At 40.0% G+C, this 19,844-nt stretch overlaps 4 protein-coding genes and 1 non-coding gene across 6 annotated transcripts; 2 read left to right on the top strand and 3 right to left on the bottom strand.

Moving 5' to 3' along the window:
• Positions 1–306: 306 nt before the first annotated feature.
• LOC107217086 (transmembrane protease serine 9) lies at positions 307–3,444 on the top strand. The gene is made up of 6 exons (XM_015654457.2): positions 307–604; positions 1,102–1,424; positions 1,709–2,181; positions 2,278–2,552; positions 2,751–2,896; positions 2,992–3,444. Exons 1-6 carry the CDS (start codon positions 493–495, stop codon positions 3,142–3,144), a joined length of 1,482 nt encoding a protein of 493 aa, XP_015509943.1. The 5' UTR covers positions 307–492; the 3' UTR covers positions 3,145–3,444.
• Positions 3,445–3,476: 32 nt separating this feature from the next.
• Positions 3,477–6,831, bottom strand: LOC107217085 (serine/threonine-protein kinase greatwall). Its single transcript, XM_015654456.2, has 3 exons — positions 6,453–6,831; positions 3,920–5,885; positions 3,477–3,578 (listed from the first exon to the last, which is right to left on the bottom strand). Exons 1-3 carry the CDS (start codon positions 6,642–6,644, stop codon positions 3,532–3,534), a joined length of 2,205 nt encoding a protein of 734 aa, XP_015509942.1. The 5' UTR covers positions 6,645–6,831; the 3' UTR covers positions 3,477–3,531.
• A 1,174-nt stretch (positions 6,832–8,005) lies between these two features.
• Positions 8,006–12,206, top strand: LOC107217081 (protein PRRC1). 2 transcript variants are annotated; one of them, XM_015654450.2, is made up of 6 exons: positions 8,006–8,304; positions 8,596–9,042; positions 9,712–9,814; positions 9,976–10,333; positions 10,477–10,619; positions 10,772–12,206. In XM_015654450.2, the coding sequence occupies exons 1-6, from the start codon at positions 8,214–8,216 to the stop codon at positions 10,794–10,796; spliced, it is 1,167 nt and encodes a 388-aa protein (XP_015509936.1). In that variant the 5' UTR covers positions 8,006–8,213; the 3' UTR covers positions 10,797–12,206. The 2 variants fall into 2 exon arrangements, with proteins under 2 accessions (XP_015509936.1, XP_046592197.1); XM_046736241.1 differs by lacking the exon at positions 8,006–8,304 and adding an exon at positions 8,334–8,471.
• Positions 11,856–19,726, bottom strand: LOC107217078 (translation elongation factor 2). The gene is made up of 14 exons (XM_015654446.2): positions 19,572–19,726; positions 18,255–18,469; positions 17,931–18,124; positions 17,419–17,627; positions 17,073–17,306; positions 16,677–16,790; positions 16,293–16,439; positions 15,863–16,103; positions 15,446–15,613; positions 15,021–15,310; positions 14,551–14,760; positions 14,145–14,327; positions 12,691–12,948; positions 11,856–12,358 (listed from the first exon to the last, which is right to left on the bottom strand). The coding sequence occupies exons 1-14, from the start codon at positions 19,572–19,574 to the stop codon at positions 12,290–12,292; spliced, it is 2,535 nt and encodes an 844-aa protein (XP_015509932.1). The 5' UTR covers positions 19,575–19,726; the 3' UTR covers positions 11,856–12,289.
• On the bottom strand, positions 16,518–16,598 carry LOC124292649. Its single transcript, XR_006902544.1, has one exon. It is a non-coding gene; the product is annotated as a small nucleolar RNA Me28S-Gm3255 (small nucleolar RNA).
• Positions 19,727–19,844: the final 118 nt, after the last annotated feature.

Raw genomic sequence — 19,844 nt, 5'->3', positions numbered from 1 at the left:
ACCGATCACTCTTCTCCTTTATGCTAAAGACAAAACGCATTCCGTTACGGCGTCACTGGTGGCCGGCTGCCAAAAGTTAAATTGACACAATAATTCTTCGGCGCCATCCGATTTGCATATCATGCACTTAGCTGACGAATCTCTGTCTAATCCCCAAAGATCGATCGCTGGGATAAAGAATCGCGACACGGCAAAGATATTATGGGAGTGAACTCTACGTGGGTCGGGGAGCCAGTTGCGGCCCGGGGGCCCCGTCCTCTCGGGACCAAGAGGAGGGCGCGCCCGTTATAAGCTCGAGACACGGGTGGTTCCTCAGCTTAGTGACGATCCGTGCGGCACCCGGACCCTAATTCGTATCGTGCTCCTCTGTTGTTACTGTGCTACCAAAGAATTCGTACGTGACAAATCACGCCTCCCGGTTCCGTATCAGTGTCAGGAACACCGCATATCAGCCGACGTCTAGGAGGCGGGCGACGATCTGATACCGCAAACATGCGCCAGCGTAGACTGAAATTCTCACTGGCCACTGCGGGGTGTCTTTTTTTCGCACTCCTTTGTCGCGCAGATACCGATTATCTCGAGGATGACTCCGTCGTCGTTGAAGGTAAGTGCGATTTACTTGCTCATGGCAAAGTTCGCTGAACGCCGCCATTCCTATTTATCTATGCAACGTGCGTACAAACAGCTCGCGGAATTTGCTGTTAACGACTTTATACGGCGTCGAGCCACGATCGACGATTAACAAAGACTATCTTCGAAGATCTTTCGCTGTTTTGATTGATTGTTATTCCTTGTCCGTGTACTCGGAGGCAAAAATAACACCATGAGTACATCATCGATCGAATGTTCGACGGTTACAACGCCGAATGCCACAAACATTCGTATACGAGAGTCAATCTGGTATCTAGTGGTTTGAACAACCACGTGCGGAGATGTTTATTTCCGTCGATTCAGCGTTAAGTCACTCGGCACAAACCGCAAAGAAGGTGCTGCGCAGTTATTTATCCTTTCGAACATCGTAGGAGTGATTGTGAGATCACTTTGAGGTTCTCGACCCTGCCCACTATCAACCAAGTCGTTTTTATTTCCGTTCCTGACCAGCTGCTCAAGACGGAGACTTGCACACTCGATTGAGCCGTGCGCTGCCCTGGGAGCGCGATGCTGGACCCGGTTCCTACAGCGGAGCCCCTTGCCTAACTTCGAAGGGTGAAGTTGGTCGGTGTACGACGTTTAGAGAGTGTTATCCGTACTTCAAGGTCCCCGACCTAACTGCATTCGACGGTTGGATCCTTGGCGTTTACGAGACATGTAACTACGTGGATCCCGATGGCCGCATGGCGTTCGGTGTTTGCTGCTCGAATCCACCAGTCATACCCATCATTCCACCCGACGCCGGAAATGTCCCCGTCGTTGAAGAGACACAGGTAGGTTACAACGTACGATCATCACACTTTCGCCTCTAGGTCACGGGCACAGAGCATTCCGACACGTTCGTTTTTGCGACGGTGCACCCGGATAGAGTCCGTACATGAACACCGTGTCCGTATTGTTAAACATTAAGAGAGAGTGTTTCGTGTTTCACTTGATTAACAGGCCATGCGGTACGGATCATAAGGTACCGTTTATGGTATTGTGCGCAGTTTGCAAATCGTGTCTCAGGATGTCATAATGCAGTCGGAATACTATTACACTCGCTTTTCAATTCCAGGTTGGTTCTGCAGATTCGGAAAAGGAGAAACCACGTCCCCCCATAGCCTCGTGGCCACCACCGATTCCGACCCATCCACCAGATCACACGATTCCACCTCTTCCGACTCATCCGCCATCGCCAGGATTCCCTGCAGTCACTACTCCAAGGCCGCCAATCACGACGACCAAAAGACCCGGCGCCACAACGTGGCCAACCAAGAGACCATCCTGGTGGCCCACCACACCAGTCGCACCCGTTAAACCACCCTCGTCACCGGCCACAGTTGCTCCAACTCCAGGAGGCGGCGGAGTTCAAGCGTATTGCGGATCCAAGAATGGAAATCAGGACCAGGAACGAATAGTTGGAGGGCACAGCGCGGACGTCGGCGAATGGCCGTGGATAGCTGCTCTTTTCAACATGAACAGACAGTTCTGTGGTGGATCCCTCATCGACGAGTCGCACATTCTGTCCGCCGCCCACTGCGTCGCACAGTAAGTAATTCACTTCTTGATCAGAGTGTAATCCCGAAACGGTAACTCGTTACGTGACAGCTACCTTCATACGGATGATCCGATGATCATTTTCAGAATGAGCTCATGGGACGTTGCTGGATTGACGGTTCGGCTTGGTGATCACAATATAAAAACGAACAACGAGGTGCGCCACGTCGAGAGACGGGTACGTCGCATCGTTCGGCATCGAGGATTCGACTCGCGAACCCTTTATAACGACGTCGCAATTCTCACCCTCGATAAACCCGTAGCTTTCACCGAGCAAATACGACCCGTCTGTTTACCCTCTGGGTCACAGTTGTACTCTGGAAAAACTGCCACCGTAATTGGCTGGGGCTCGTTGCGAGAAAGTGAGTTGGATAGCAATTTCTTAACACCTTATTGCTCATCTTCATGTAGGTATTCATAAAGCATGTAAAAGTTGTGTATGAATCTCTTTGACGAATGATCAGGTTGTGCCGGAGTCCGCCTTTCTTAGCATTTCCGTGAGCGTCACTAATCGACAAATATTCCCCACTCTCTACATAATTTCTTAACAATGCAAACAGGTGGTCCTCAGCCAGCTGTTCTTCAGGAAGTCGCTATCCCTGTATGGACTAACTCAGAGTGCAGATCGAAGTATGGGGCAGCAGCACCGGGCGGTATTATCGAAAGTTTCCTGTGCGCAGGAAAAGCTGCAATGGATTCATGCTCCGTGAGTATATTATCACAGATACAAAATCTTTGTTACTTTTTGTGCTGCTTCATTTGTGCGAAAATATGATAATTGTTCGATTCTCACTTGCACAGGGTGACAGTGGCGGTCCTCTCATGATTAACGATGGCAGATGGACCCAAGTTGGTATAGTTAGCTGGGGAATCGGGTGCGGCAAGGGTCAATACCCAGGAGTTTATACTAGAGTAACTCACTTCCTACCCTGGATTCAGAAGAATCTTAAGTAAGCCAGCAGCGTATAAAAAATTTATTCCCTGGATTGACGGTGGGGTGGGAGCTTTATCAAAACTAAATACACACACGGTATATCTCGTAGCGAAATATGGAAGCGAATATAATTTTTCTTTTCAATGACAATTCCGTGCTTCGTAAGCGTGTATATACGTAATAGGTATACAGCTCAATTTCATCGCCAAGGCATAACAGTCGTGAAAAAAGGCTAATTTTGTAAGTCGTAATAAAATACTTTTATATCATTATGCATATCTACGTACATAAAGGAAATAAAATAAAATTGTACATCCCGACTGTTGGTTGACTATCGTTCAACCCTTTGTTCTTCTTCTGCAGTGCATGAGCCGCAGCAACTCAGTTGCCATTCCAAATATTCTTGGCTACACATCACAACTGCTAACAGTAAGGTGCTGCAGTATATTTCGAGCTGTAAGTTAAAAGACATCAGAATACATGTTACTGAAGCAAAACTTCAAAGAATAAAATTAAAAAGAGTTATGTTTTCATTTCAAGACATAACTAAACAGTCACTTTCAATATTAACTAAAGAGTTGTTCCAATCAGATATTATTCTGCAGTTGATCATTCTCAATAAAGAATCGAAATGCATATTGCACAGTACATAACTCGAATGACGTTTTAGAGCACACCACGTGACTGAAGTAAAATAACTAACAAAGACTAACTTATTATCAGTCCTGAAAAACTTTCTGTTGACAAATAGTTGGATTGAAAAAAAAAACCAATAATATGAAATAAAGGACATACCTTGAAAATAACAGGTATCATAATTATCATCTGGCTGTGGTATAAACGGTGGCGTCGCACTATGTGGTTTATCCCATGGAAAATCACTGAATAGAGTCATAGAACGAACCTCGACTGCTGAAGGTCTGGTTAATGGATCGAGAGTTAGCAGAGCATCGATGGCCTCCATTGCGGAAGCTGATAAGGCCTCATCCTCTGTTGGCCATGGAACGTCCCGAGCCAAAATATTGGTAAACACCGCCTGCGGTGTCTCGTCGTTGAAGGGTGGAATTCCAGTGCAGAATTCGTATAGGCAAACCCCAAGTGCCCACCAATCGACAGCTGAGCTGTGACCCTGCCTTAGAAGTAATTCAGGTGCCAAGTAATCTGGTGTGCCAAGAATACGGTCGTCTGACCGCGACGACAACTTTCCACCTCTCCTTACCGACTTTGGAGTTCTGTATGGCGTATGACTACCCACAGATGTCCCTGGGGTTTTAATAGGTGAGATACCTGGATGGTCGTCATCTGTACCAAGCTGTATGTCAGGTGCAGACCGAGACGTTGATTGTGGCAACTCAAACCTGGTTGTCTTGATTAAAATTGGTTTATCGCTCTCGCTTGCCTGCCGATGTTCTTCCAATTTAGGGTGCCGATGAGTATGATTATGATTGTGGTTCTGGAGGTGATCCCTGCCATTGCCATTGTCGTTGGATTCGTCATCTTGAGTTCGTCTCTGCTTTATGGAGGAGACTGGAGTACTGAATGCGACGCCTCCTCCGCTGCTGCCCGTCCCTTCGCCATTCGTTACCTTAGCAGTAGTAATTGCTGGATGTGGGGAGACGGCACGGGAAAATGACGTCCCTCGATTCTTCCTTTTGGGTGTCGAGTTGACCTCTAGACCAAGAAGATGAATTTCCTTGGTCAATCCTGTTGCTGCAGTAGCAGTGTTCCTCTTTCGCTTTGTTCCTCGGGTAAACGAGATCTGGCTACTGCTCAAAGGACTTGTGTGACTGAGTTGCTTATTAGGCCAATCAGCCTCTAGCGTTGAATCATCGTCTTCAGTCTCTCCCTTGCTGCTATTCACTTTAACAACCGAACTTGAAGCTTCACAGGTGTGAAAACTGCTACCAGTGCTGTTATCATCGCTCTCGCCTAGCCCCTTGGAGCTTGTACTGCTGTCCGTATTATTACCGTTGGCTAACCGAACATCTTCTGCAGATTGAAATAGTGTGATTCCAGAAACTTGGCAGTAGTCACCCGATGCCCCAATCGAAGATGTGAATGAACCGCAACATCGTCCACTAGTTTTTGAACTGTTATTACGAAGAATTTGGATAAGGTTGGTGGCTGGATTACTCCTCTGACTCGAATCCGAAATATTTGCCTCAAGGCTCGACTTCTGGCCTGATCCAAACGACAAGTGAGAGGTAAGCGACAGTAGCTGGCCAGGAGTTCTGGTAAGGAGACTAGGTGTGCAATTGACAAGATCAGATATCTCGAGGTCCCTCTGCATTGCAGGTATTCGACTAAGTCCAAAGTCCGTTAGTTTTACATGACCCTCACGGGACAGCAGCATATTGTCCGGCTTCAGATCTCTGTGCACGATACCATGGGAGTGAAGGTACTCCAGAGCAAGGCAGACTTCTGCCGTGTAAAATGCTGCCATGGATTCTTCCATGTAACCGCAATTCCCCAATAAACTCTTGAGGTCTCCACCCACCATGTACTCCATCACCAAATAAACACTGCTGATCGATTGCAGGGAATAAAACAGCTGAACGCAGTATGGGCTGCGTGTCAAAGCCAAAGCGTTTCTCTCAATAACTACCTGTGATGCCATGTTCTTATTTATCATTTCATTTTTCTTCATTACTTTTATGGCATACATTTGCTCTGGATTTGTCTTTTTGTAGCCTAAAAAGACTTTTCCAAATGCACCTCTACTGATTGGCTTGACAATTTTAAAATCCTGTATTTCCGGCACCTGAAATGAAATATTTTTCATAGTAGTTAGTGGTCTGTAATTAATATTTTTCATTGCGTCGAATGGAAATGCATTGAATATTAACTGGACTACAGGATGTACATAAGGATGTGGGTAATCGCAGAAGCAGTCCGATAAATCATTATCCCAAGTCTAGAGCAGTGGACAGTAGGAAAATAAATAGAGTCAAACGAAAATCAGCAAAAGGACAGCAACAAGCAGATTATATAGCAAAACTAATTTATAATAAGATCCCAATAAATTTAAGAGATAGCAGCATTCAGTCTTGGAAAACTGGCATAAAAAAATGAATATTTGATGTGTGATAAAGTATTGACACCTTATACTTAACATATTTACTACAAGATATGCAAATTGAAGATAACTAGACAATAATATAATTTAACAGTGAAGAGGATGAATAAACTCGAAGCTATAAACTATAACAAATTGTTTTCAACAAACTTTAGTTCCAATAATCCCTTAACATTAATTTAGTAACTATTTTTATATGGATACTTATTTAACTAGACCGTATGAGGTTTGATACATTCTTATGAATTTCACCTTGGCTGTGCAATTGACTATTTTTCCGATAGTATTGAAGATTGAATTATCTATTTGCTTGACATCTGACTGCGGCGTGAGCTCTCCAGGCCGTAACACCGATTCTTCGAGGGTACAGGAGCTCGAGGTTTCTGTGGTATCAATTTCGTCGCTGAACGGTTGACCCGGCATCTCTGTCGTCGAGTTTTCCATTTATTTACTCGGAAATGTACCGTAAAATAGGTCCAGCTACTGTTTGAATGACGTTAACTTGGTAATGTAACATATGTGGCATTTCTATGGAAAGAAAGCAAATCCTGACATCCTAACTGTGACAGTCAAGGTTCAATCATGACTAGAAGACACATCAAATTATCAACATAGTTCCGCAATTTGTTGATTTAACATCTGGAATACGCGGGTCAACGCGACGATCGGTTACAACCATAGAAGCATGAGGATAGAGTGTGACAGGCGGCTCTGAACGTACCCGCCCTTACAGAAAGAGATGTCTTGAAACCTGCCTTTATCCGTAGACTGGCGCATGCGCAGTCAAGAAAGTAACTTGTATATCGTCGTGTCTAACTAGTCAGCTGCGAAGGCAGACCATTTGATAATGTCTCGTTTTGTGAGACTCATACTTCGGAGGTTCTATTCTTTCGTGAACATAATTAAGATTTCTTACGTCCATGTGTGTGAAATATCCTATGAAGGATGTGTATGAAAACAGCCTTCGGTACGAGGGGCCGACCGAATATCAAATGTAGTCGATCAAGTTATCCATAACGTAGCTAAAAGTGAAAATTTAAACGAAGATATTAAACGAAGATATAAATCACGATTCCACAACTAATTACAAGCCATCCATGCATGTCATTGCTATTTGCTAAAAGGACCAACCACGATTACACAGGTCTGCAAGCAAAAAATTGCGCAGGCATTATTACACCATTTCTTATAGATTTTTACGCTCTGAAACCGGAAAAAACACTCAAAAAAATCCATCACGTCCAGTTTTTTCTTAAACTCGTCTTTGCAGTTTCAATTAGACTGAAACTCTCGTTTAACACGAAATCTAGAGACTAAAGAATAAATATAAACAGGAACAAAGAAAATGAAAAGCGGAAACCTGTTCAGAGAACTATCAAAAAGAAGAAGGAAGGGTTTCATAAGGAAAAAGAATGAACACGGAATGTTAAGTACATTTAAAAGAAGTATTGTTCAGGTGCATTGAAATGAAATGGTGGTTTTTTCATTATTCTTGTATGCTTTTGTATGCTAATACGTTGTATTTTGCAAAGATGGAGTGGAATGGAAGTAACTTTTGGATTTAGCACACTCGAAAACATAACATTTACCAAAAACATCACATGCAGCTGAAATAAACTATCTTTTTGCAGACCTGTGTTATCTGGCTACTTCATCGCCTCCAATGAATTTTTCTTTTCTGTTCAAAGGTGTGTCCTCATTGGTCACGCTGATGTCCGATCTGCGCATAGAAAATGTAGTACCAAGAGGCCAAAGATGATAATGTGAGGCAATGCGTGACGACGGGAATCGTGGACGTCATGTGGCGCTTATCGGTTACCTCAAAATTCCGTCATCTTGTTTAATGTGTCGTACACACGTCCATGCATGTTTATGTATCCATCGTACCCATGCATAGATACGCAGTCTACACACGTATCGTGTCGTAAATAATAAGTTGAGCAATTAGAACAAGTAAAGGCAAAAAAACATTGTGATAAATTCTAGTTGCTTAAAAATTGACGTTGACCAGCGATGGCGGAGGAGTCAAACGGGGAATCTACCTTCGAATTTGTCGAAAAAAAGACCGACGAAATGTCGATATCCGGAGAAACTGCCAAAACTGGTTAGTACCTGCCCACCTTTGATATAAGTATTCGTTCATCTCCTTTCTCGCGCCTGTCAAAGATTCATACAGCCTGTACAGCTACCCACAAATTTCAGACTTGTGCCAGCTCACACTAACATGAAATTTTTTTTACCCGAGTATGCAGAGACCTCATTCATAGATGAGTAAATATATTCATCTTCTCTCGATCTTTCCTTCATTACTTTTTATTTGACTATACCATTGTAGGATCTTTACTGTGATTGATTCAACGAGTAATGACATATTATCCAAAATCTTGTTTTTCAGATTCTTCGAGCAGCATATCGTCTTCCGCGTCTCTCTTGGCACCTCTCGGACTTTCTTCATCTTCTGGAAATTTGCTGTCCAATGTCTCTCCGCCAAGCGCCTTGCCCAGCTTCGTATCAAGCTCTGTTAAACTAATGCCAGATTCAAGTGGTACTAGCACTGGTGGGAACAATGATTCAATTAATAAACAACCACAGTCTCAGTCTGGTATAACGGTGAAGCAACCTCATCAGGAAACTTATTACTCTGCCAGCTTTTCACCAGCTATTCCATCCAATGAAAGCACCGAAATACCACAAGCAACTCAGAGTCAAGATTTCAACTTATTTTCATGGGTAAAAGAAAATGTTGCGGCAAGTAAAGTTGTGAAAAAAGTCACTGAGACAGCTAAAAGTAGTGTTAACTACATGCTAACTACCCTGGACCCACAGATGCAGCAATTTATGTGTAAGTAAACATTTTCCAAATTTTTAATCTACAGATTGGAGTTGTCTGCTACTAATGCTCTGGAGCTTCACTCAAGCTACACGCTGTACAGTTTTCACTAAAGTTTCTTAGTATGATCAACGAATCTGCATAGGAGATACCAGAGGTTCGACATCAGTTAATCACAGATGAATCTTGAAATTATCGACAAAAATTTGTTGATAGCTGTAGTTATCAACCGAGTATCACAAGTGTTTTCATTTGTTATGTCAAACTAATACCGATCTATTGGTGTAAATTCTTTCAGTTACATTTTCATACTCCGAAATGATCAGAAACAATTTCCACACCATGTTTTTTTGCCCTCTGTTAGATATAGCTAGGGCACAGAAGTACATACTTATGCTATCTATATACACGTACATCCCATTGCATCACGTTGGCGCTGAGTTTATACTGCAGTTTATTTTTTGCCAATGCTTAGCCCAGTTTTGAATTAACGAACAAATCACATTGACATTCATCTTCAAAATACAGTGAATCTGGTTTTTTTTAAATGGAATTTCAAAAAAATTTACCTGCCAATGTTATTTTAATTGACAAAAAAAAAGCGTAAATGTCCCGTGATCGACATGTTACTTAATCATGTGAGAACTTATGTGCAAATTTTTTTTCAAATGTACGTTTTAGATCCGTACGATGAAATTGAGGTTGTAGTTGCCTCTGATAAAGACATTAAAGTTGGTCCCATCCAAGATGCTTTTGAATCTGTTTTTGGCCAAGTAAAAGTATCGTAAGTACAGTTTTCAAGATCAAAATACAAACCACTTCATCTGTAAATTCTTAAGTGTCCACTGAGCTCAGAAATTGACTATGCGTAGACACACTTTGTTTTCTAGTTTACTCTTCAGTTTAATAATCCCTCAGATGTGAACTTGCACTATTTTCTTCAAGGGGTGTAGCAGCAGATTGTTCAAAAGTCGCAGTACAGCCAGTTGGATTTGCTGCCGGGATACGTGGTGCTGAGGAGCGGATTAATGTTGCACGCAGTAATCCTTCAGTTGGAAGTGATGTACCTGTTGTGGCGATCGAGAACTTTTTACTAGAAGTTAGCCAAGGACAGTGGTACGACTTGGGCGTAATTGTTTTGAGTGATCCGAAAAACAATGTAAACCTTCAAACATTCACGCAAATGACACCAGTTCCCAGTCACATTGTCGCATCCGCTCAACAAGCAACTCCACCAGATTACCCTTTCAGATCTTCAGGATTAGCCGTTACCATTGGCAGCTTGATAGCGGATAATTTGCAGGTATGACATAATTTCCACTTTTAGAATTCCTGTATTGATCTAACAATGTCACTCCCACATTGTGTAATTTGCCAAGTGAATGATATAAATCAGATTTTTTTAAAGTGTATAATATAATTTTAAGAAATTCATTTTGTTATCAGGTACATCATAATGAATGGCATCATTCGCTGTCCGGAGTTTCTCGACGAGACATTATTCAGCTCGCAGCGCAGTCATTGGTTGGAATATATGTTAAGGCAGTCCCAAGAACTGAAAAATCGTCGTCAGGATCGCTACAGTCACTGTGAATACAATTATATTATTCTGTAAATTAATTTTATATTATGTACCAGGCAATCTACAATCTGAAGATGAATAATTTTTTGGTATACATATATATATATATATATATTTATATATAGGTACTTTTCATGTACGGAATTATTATTTATCTAGACCGGCACACCCAACATTCACGTAAAAGCAACATATGCTGAACCGTTTTGATTTTTATTTAAAAGAGGGCATCTTGTAATATACTACATATTAGACAACTTATTATCAAATGCCTCCCACGGACTGAAAAAAGCGACCAACAACGGCAAATAGCTCTTTGTTGACTTACCCAATATCCGCCGCTTCGTCAAACTTTGTCGGTATGTATTACCGTTTAAGCTATGCCTATTTGCATTTCAAACGTACCTAAAATCTCGTTACAAAATTTTAATACAAACTTTCGTAATGTGATTGTTTAAAATTTGTATGATACATAGGCAACGTAGGTCTCACGATTAATGGGGTTCCATAAATCTGCGACACTACTAGAATTATAAATAAAAGTAATATTATTGACTGATCCGAGGTCGAGTCAGAAATATGTGGAGTTATGTATGATCCAGTGGACTTGAAATATGACATGCATATGTTACGGCAGAAATTGTTTAGTTTGTAAAGAAATTATTGTATCACTAATACGAATATATATTTTATCTAATCGAAATTGCCCGTTCATCCCTGTTACCTACCTAATCAGCTTACACGCACAAAACTCATCGTTGTGTAACAAATACATCAAAATGAAAATTGTTTTGAGAATTCCACCGGCAGTCTACTTTCCAAGCTGTCATCTATTATTTAATAGTTTGCAGAGGAAATTAATGATTAGAAATTGTATACATAATAGGGGGGCCAAGATACGACCAATTCGATATTTCATTTATATCCTTTAATATACCGGAAATCTTAAGGTGGGTGTGTGTGTATCATACATCTTGTTCAAGCATACGCATTTCTCAGTCATTAAGTTTTCTTTTTATTGAATAAATGGAATCAACTGGAAAACTTAACAGAGTAATAACAAAGAAGCTAAATCAGAGTAGAAAAGAGTTGCGTAAAAAATCTACAGAACAGTTGATACATATGTATATACGTTTAAACTTTAAAACGGTATTATACGAGAAAAAAATTAAAGAACGAAATAGGTTTTACTGTGATTTGTCACTGCTATCAAAGTAAAGTATCCAGCGAAGACCATCTTCGATTAATATTTCAAAGGGTTCCATAGGTAATATATTATTAAAAAAACAGCTTTCACACATTTCAGTAATAGGTACCACGGGGAGTTGGTATGGTGTACATGTCTTTAAATAAATGTATAAAATAATCGTCCATTTTCCATATTAACATGGTTTTTTCCGACATAATTACAATTTCTTTATTCTTACTTCCGTTTTCCCTTTATTTTTTGTTTTTATTTTCTCATTACTTTTTATAATATTTTGTTTTTATCACCTTTGCCATATATACCTGCGGTTGCTCTATGCTCATGCGTAAGATAAGTTTTGCGCAAAACAAGATTGATAGAGGACCGATTTTATGATTCGAGTAGTAGCAGCAGGTTCCAAAATGATATCATATTGAATTACAATATTTAAATAGATATTTAAATACACGGCACAAGCTTCGTTGAACTTGTTACAATTTGTCAAGATACGAAGTCAGGTCGGGAAGGCCTTCCTTCAACCCCTTCCTTTTTCGGGTATCCTGAAAATGAATTATTTTATAGTAGACGATGATAATCTCTTTCACTAATCTGTCAACACAAAATTAATTAACTAATTTCAATCGATATTTTGTTCGACTTCCTATTCCGGTTCACCAGATGAGACTGGAAACCCAAACTAAAAGACGGTTACTGTCTCACGAATTTAAAAATGTCAATGCTTAGAGTAACATTGCCATTAGTTATGATCGTGAATGAGTTTTATATAAAAGGTAAATAACACTGATTGTTTAAACCATTCCCGACATCTAGTACCAAAAAGCTATTCGTAAACAGAATAATAAATTAAAAGACGAATCTGAAGCACGCTCACCTGTACAACCTGGAATGGGCGAGTACCAGATTCAGTCGGGTCACCAGGAAGAATTTGCCAGTGATCAAACACGCACTGTGGGAACGCCTGCCCTCCGGTGTTAGACCGAAGGTCAGCTGTGAACCCGAACGATTCGTTGACAGGTAAGTAAGCCTTGACTACGAACATGGGTGTTCCTGCAACTTGTAATTCTTCGAAAACGTGTCCACGTCTACGATTGAGTACTCCGTAAATTCCACCAACGGCAACTTCAGGGCACTAAAAATAAAGATATGTATAAATTTAGACCAAGACTCGAATGGAGATGTACGTAGTCAGACTTTAAAACGTCAGTTGGCCGTTCTTAAATGTCTCTCATAGTATTTCAGAACAGGTCTGTGAAGAACAATCATCATGTAAAATAGGCATCTATTAACTATTTAACAAAACATAGTATCAATAAACAACATACTTTTAACTACGACAATACAAACATCCTTTGTGAAAAACACAATTATTATAAGACTATTACTAGAAATGTGCAACATTGTAGGTCACACCAATTCCGTTAATCTTAGACAAGATGTTGAATATTTAAGTAATATTTACAAACCTCTAATCTCCGCCCACATAACAAATATTGTTTAACCTTAACTAGATACAAAAAAATTTTTGTCCCCATAACACAGTTTTTCTACATAATTTTTTTCACAAAATATTTTTTGTTTTCTGTATAATTGTTTATATTAGGTTCACCTTCACTCTGGATCATATTTGTTTCTCCCATCAGTCGTTATTCACCTGTTGACCCAATCGGTTCAACCAACAATAATTTTTGTTAGACATGTGGAACATAGTCATAAAGAGCCTACCTCCACTTCTTGGACACTTTGCAAATTAATTTTACTGCTAAAAAGACCTTCTTTAAAAACCTTTTAACACAATGACATACTGACTGTGAAGAAACATAGTTCTTTAATCTTTTTAATTAATGACTTCCAACTATTAACTCCTACATGTAAAATAACTAGAAGATTGACATTGACTACCGTCACTCAAAGAACATTGTCTCCACTAATTGTAAATTGTGAATTCGACTACATCTTAGTCCACTTACTTATAAAAAAAGGTAAATAACACTTTAAGCCATTCTTTTTTCAATTAATCAAATTGTTCTTACTAACCAATAATATATAATAGCCCTAAGAGTATTACATCTACAATATTTAATGTCTGATTGTACTTCTAGTATTATTATTTAAAAAAAATTTTTTTGTTGTTCTTGACAGTTAAATAAATAAATCTTTCTGAGGAGGGCCCATATCCGGGTCGAAACGTTAACTAAAAATACGTTTACTTAATTGACCGATCACCAAGATTCTATAATAGATTATATACGAGGTCGAGAATTCTTATTCATCAAAATAGGAATCTCTTTCGTGAATTACGAAAAGGATAAAACAACTGCTACACACCTGGATTTCGCAAAGATATACGGGCTCCATAAGTCGTGGGGCAGCGGTGAGCAGACAGGCGTACAGACACCGTCTCGTGGTGGGAATGATCTGTCCACCACCTCTATGAATAGCATCAGCGTGTAGTGTGACGTCGTAAATGTTGAAACGAACGCCTCTCAAGTTCTCTTCGGACAGAACACCCTGTTAACAGATGGGATAGTATCCAAAATTATTTCGTATGCACGTTGTTGAGAAATAAAATGAATTTTTTAAATATTAGATCAGTGTGTCAATGATAATCACGGTTTCTCATAACCCAGTGCTCAAACGAGTTTTTTCATCATTTAATAAGTTAGTCATTTGAATATCTAAATTTACACATCGAATCATATCTTCATTGAAAAATCACAGAACGATTGATTACCTCTTTGGCGGCCCACTGGAAACCAGCGACTACGGAATCCTTGATTTCGTTAAGATATTGTACTCCCTTTGTACAGTCAAGTAGAATATTTGGTCCAGTTCCATCAGGACCAAAGCACCAGATTTTTCTTGCCTCGGTGATGTCATAATCGTACTTGTCGCACAAGTAACGCGCACGAACTTTAAAATCGTCTCTTGGATTGACATCTCCCTATGAAAATCCATGCCAATTTGATGTAATTAAGAAGGATAAGCCGAAAGATTATTTCATTTGGAATGGAATGAAGCTATGCTACAAAACTCCTCAATTTGAACGCAATTACAAAGATACAAAGAATTGAAACAAAAAAAATTGCATCGGAACTGTACTATTCGAGAAAATTGTTACATTCCAATAACAAAAACCCTACGGCAAAATATTTCAAATTCTTCCGATTGAAATGAAATTATATATTTCAAACGATCACTTACGTTGTCAATATCTTCGGCAAGGCCATCTGGCATAGGTTGAGCTTTCATGAAAAGACGATTGTGTTTGTTGGGCGATTTGGACAGACACATCTGGTCTGATTCCTCTGACACTGTTTCACGGTAGGATACAACAGGATCAGATTTCTTGATGGGAATGCAAGCATGGTCATCTTCAAGATCCTTTAGACAAATTTCAAGATGGAGTTCACCAGCACCAGCAATGATGTGCTCTCCAGATTCCTCAATGATACACTGGACCATGGGATCGGATTTGGCCAAACGCTTCAATCCTGTGAATCAATTCTTTGTTTACTTTGTTGATCGCAGACAATTTTCCTAGCATGAAAATACGGTCCGTCTCACAAATTGTAAATTTATCATAATTGGTATAATTTATTATCACAAATTAATCAGTATGTACAGACCTTCGACGAGTTTGGGCAAATCGGCAGGATTCTTGGGCTCAACAGCAACGCGAACGACGGGCGATACTGAGAATTTCATGACCTTCATGTTGTGCGCGTCTTTGAAGGTGGTGATGGTTCCAGTCTTGACCAAGAATTGATCAACACCGACGAGTCCACAAATGTTACCTATGGTTGAACAAGCGGTGATTAAATGACGTATTCATTGAACAAAAAACGTTATCATAACTGTACATCGTTACTGTCAGTTGGCCGTTCTTTCTGTCTTTCATTTCATTTCAGAACAGGTCTGTGAAGAACAATCATCATTCGTTTACAAATCAATCAATGAACAACGTCGAAGAATATTTTATTTTTAGTCAAGTACTACATCAGCTGCAAAAGCTGGAAGAAAGTTGAATGCCTTCGAACACTCACCAGATGGCACATCTTCAATGGCCTCTACGTAACGTCCCATCATCAAAATAGTACGTTGGATGGCCTTTTCGTACAAATCTTCCTTCTTTCCTGGAGTGAAGTTGGGTCCCATGATGCGAGCCTTCATTCCGGTGCATACTTTTCCTGAGAAAACTCGTCCGAAAGCGTAGAAACGTCCTTTGTCAGAGGTTGGTACCATTTTCGAAACATACATCATGAGGGGAGCATTAGGGTCACAGTTCTGCAAAATCGAATTAACCTCTATTACTGATTTTGTTACAATAGAAGGAGCGAGATTCTGTTTGTATGTAACAAGTCAGTTGGCCGTTCTTAATGTCATTCACTAGATATCAGAACAGGTCTGTGAAGAACAATCATCACGTAGAGACAGAAAATGATAATTACTACACGGAAGGTAGAGGAGTTTTACCTTGATGCCAAGAGCAGCTTCGTCATCATGAGGACCTTCGTACAACATCTCCATACGATACTTCTGAGCTACAACGGGAGATGGCAAGTGGATAGCTATCATCTGAAGCAGTGCTTCTCCGGCAGGCAGCCAAGTTCTCATAACGACCTGGAAAATAATAATTTTTTGTGAAGAAAATCAAAACAACATTTCTTGTGAGCAACGTTTGAATGCGCTTATTCACGCGATGTCAGATTTAGCTTATAGATTACCTCACAACGGTTCAGAAGAGGTGTCAGAAATTAATATAGTATTCATCATATAAGCAACAAATTATTGCCGTTTCTTTGTGGTATTTCACAAAACTATTGAATATAACTCTATATGAAGTGTTGATAGGCTCACCTTAAGGAGGGCCTTGCCATCCTTGTCCTTGTCTTCAGGCTTCAAAGTGATGCCCAACTTTTGCAATAGACTCTCAGCTTCGTCTTTCTTGTAGTTCATGATGCAGTCGAATACCTGAAAAAAAAAAAAAAACATATTTCATAAGTAAACATGTACTTCGTGTAACGAATACTAAAATAGCCATAGAACTGAATCACACTGACATACTCTATTATACTTGCAGTTTGTTAGTCACTTTAGACTACACAAAAGAATAAAAATGCATTCTAAATGTGCATAACACTCTAGAAATACCAATTGATAGTACAGTGAAAACTTTGTTGTTTCAATGCATTGTCTTTCGTTCAGTAATCAATAAACTTGAGACACAATATACATAATATGTTTTAGAAATACCTTGTAGATGGGATCAAGGACATACATGCAGAAGGACCGCTTGTTGTCAGCTTCCTTTTGCTTGCTCCACTTCTTGGTCTTTGGGTTGAAAAAGGATTCACCCCAGAGTCGATTCATCAGTTTCACAACATCAATCTTGAATTTCTCAGCATACATTTCGGAAAACTGTTTCAATGTAAATGCCCATCCATGGAGTCCAGACCCGAAGCCCACAGATCCCTTGCTAGGGTCAACCTTTAGAAAGGAAAAATTAATATTTTAATTGGTTCAATCTACAAATTATTAATTGACGGTGATGAATTGTGGAATTTGTTAGGGTATTTTTCACACAGCACGGATAACTTACACGAACTTCTCCCATGGGACCATCGTCGTCTGAGTAGGTGGCAATGATGACATTCACATTTTCAACAATACGCTGGAAAGTCTGGTACAAATCTTCACTTTCCAACTGCAGCTCAAGCAAAGCACGGTCCATTTTGTTCATGAACAATACAGGCTTGATACGTTCGGCAATAGCTTGACGAAGTACTGTTTCGGTCTGTACGCACACTCCTGCAGAAAAGTAGCCAATTGAAATCCAACACAACTTGGTCATTGTGATTTTTATCAAACACAATTCAAAGGAATTAATTTGTTTTGTAGGAACAAGGTCGTAGCATGCCAGTATCGGACATAAAGATAGAGGTCCACTGACAGCGTTTAAACAAAGTGACATATTTGATCTTCTTCCATAAATGCACTGCAAACACTGTCAAAGTGCACGGAACAGCTTTTCAAGAAAAATTGTTCGGCGCACTACAGAGTTGCCCTGGTGTGCTGGAAGGTGTACAGAAAATTATATACAATCCAGCTTACCAGAAACACAATCGACGACGACAAGAGCTCCGTCAGTAACACGCAGAGCAGCCGTTACCTCACTTGAGAAATCCACGTGCCCAGGAGAGTCAATCAAATTAATCAAGAATCCTTTCTCTTCTTTGTCACGTTGGTCTGGATTCGTGATGAAAACGCAGTCCTTCTCGTCAAGTTCAAAGTACATGGATATGGCACTAAAGAACAGTATTGTAAAATGAATGTAATATCAGTAGCAGATTTGAGCTATTCGAATTTTTAAATAAATCATTTTCTGTTATCAAATGCTGTAATAGCAATATTTGAAAAAATAAACTAAATACTCACGTTGATTTGATGGTAATGCAACGTTCCTGTTCATCTTTGCGAGTGTCTGTGAATCGGGTCTCACCAGCTTTAGCACCGGCAATAATACCGGCCTTAGAAACAAGGGAGTCAGTCAATGTTGACTTTCCGTGATCGACGTGGGCGATGACGGACATGTTTCGGATGTTTTTCTTTTTGTCCATCATCCCACGGATCTCGTCTACCGTGAAGTTCACCTAAAGTATAATCATAAATTTTCTTAAATACACATAAGCCAAGTTTATTTTTCAATTAATTTAAACTCTGCTAGTAATGATTGGCAACTTTGTTCAGGTAATTACAAAACAAAATGTTTCTCATAGCAATGTAAAGTTATGGTAGAAAAAATAAATTATGAAATTGAAAATAGCCTGTAGTCAGTGGACAATGAAGGAGTTTTCTTAGCCTGTTCATAAGCATGATTAGATAAATAGATATTTCCACAGTAAATAAAAACTAATTGGTTTAAAGGTCATACTGCAATCCTAACTGTTAGGATTAAAAATATTTTCCAGACAACCGTTAATTATCAACGGTTGCCTCCTTTGGTCAAATATTTGGAAAAGCTTGGATATCCCTAGTATGCTTTTGTCAGATATAATACATATTACGTAGTAAGATTCCAAACATATTGTTTAATTTGGAGACGGGTATCCTAATCTAAGATTAGTATCTGAATAGATATGATTAAGTTTGGTAGTTGGTCGTCCATTAAACAAATATACCCATATGTAGCTTCAGTTAAATTTTTTCCGCTTCTACTTTCATTTCTCTTCCGGAATATTGATACTCTCTCTTCCATATTGGTAAATTAATCGCCTAGAATTTCGAAAAGTAGGAGAGTCCGTGGGAAAAGCTATAATTAATAAAGCGTATAAGCAAGGCTCGGCCAATATTGTGAGAGCATGTAAACTCGAGAAAACTGGTGAATATGGCAAGAGGATCGTCATGTTGGCTTGTGACACGTTGTCGGGCAATGTCTGTGAGGGATGCGATCGACATATTCTACAGATTTGCATCGTTCAGTTCGGATTCGACATACGAAATTTGGAAGCATATAGCCGTTAAGAATATGGAAGAGGGTTCGGCGTAATTCTTATTAGGATAGGTCCTTGTCGAGAATGGTAATTCATTCTCAAGCAATGACGTTCGGAGGGTTGCGCAATCCAGAGCAATCCTGGAGTTTTTAATTTCTTTCATTACTCCCCGACGCTCGGGTGTAAAAAATAAACACGTTATTTCACTCTCCGATTCATGCGGAATTCGATTTATCCATTATCATGCTAAAATTCTACTTACCATTTTGGATGTTGTCCGATTTTCGTTAGCCTGGTCAGAAATATACGTGCGCCAACAACGGCGGACTCCCTGGGAAAGAATAGTCAAGCGGACTAGAGTGCAGTAAGAGGGCTATCTCTGTCACTATCTCTGTTCGTACGTCCTAGATGGCGCGCGCGTAGCAATACACACACTCTCCACACTAAATCCGACCAATCAGAGCTCTGATTTTCACGCATGCACAAAAAATATAACGGCGTCGGAAAACTGCTGCCACCTGACGGATGCTGACGC

The sequence above is a fragment of the Neodiprion lecontei genome, chromosome 1, assembly GCF_021901455.1.
Source record: "Neodiprion lecontei isolate iyNeoLeco1 chromosome 1, iyNeoLeco1.1, whole genome shotgun sequence".
NCBI lineage: Eukaryota > Metazoa > Arthropoda > Insecta > Hymenoptera > Diprionidae > Neodiprion > Neodiprion lecontei.
The sequence above is the reverse complement of the archived record's forward strand: the minus strand, read 5'-3'. Positions and strand labels throughout refer to the sequence as shown.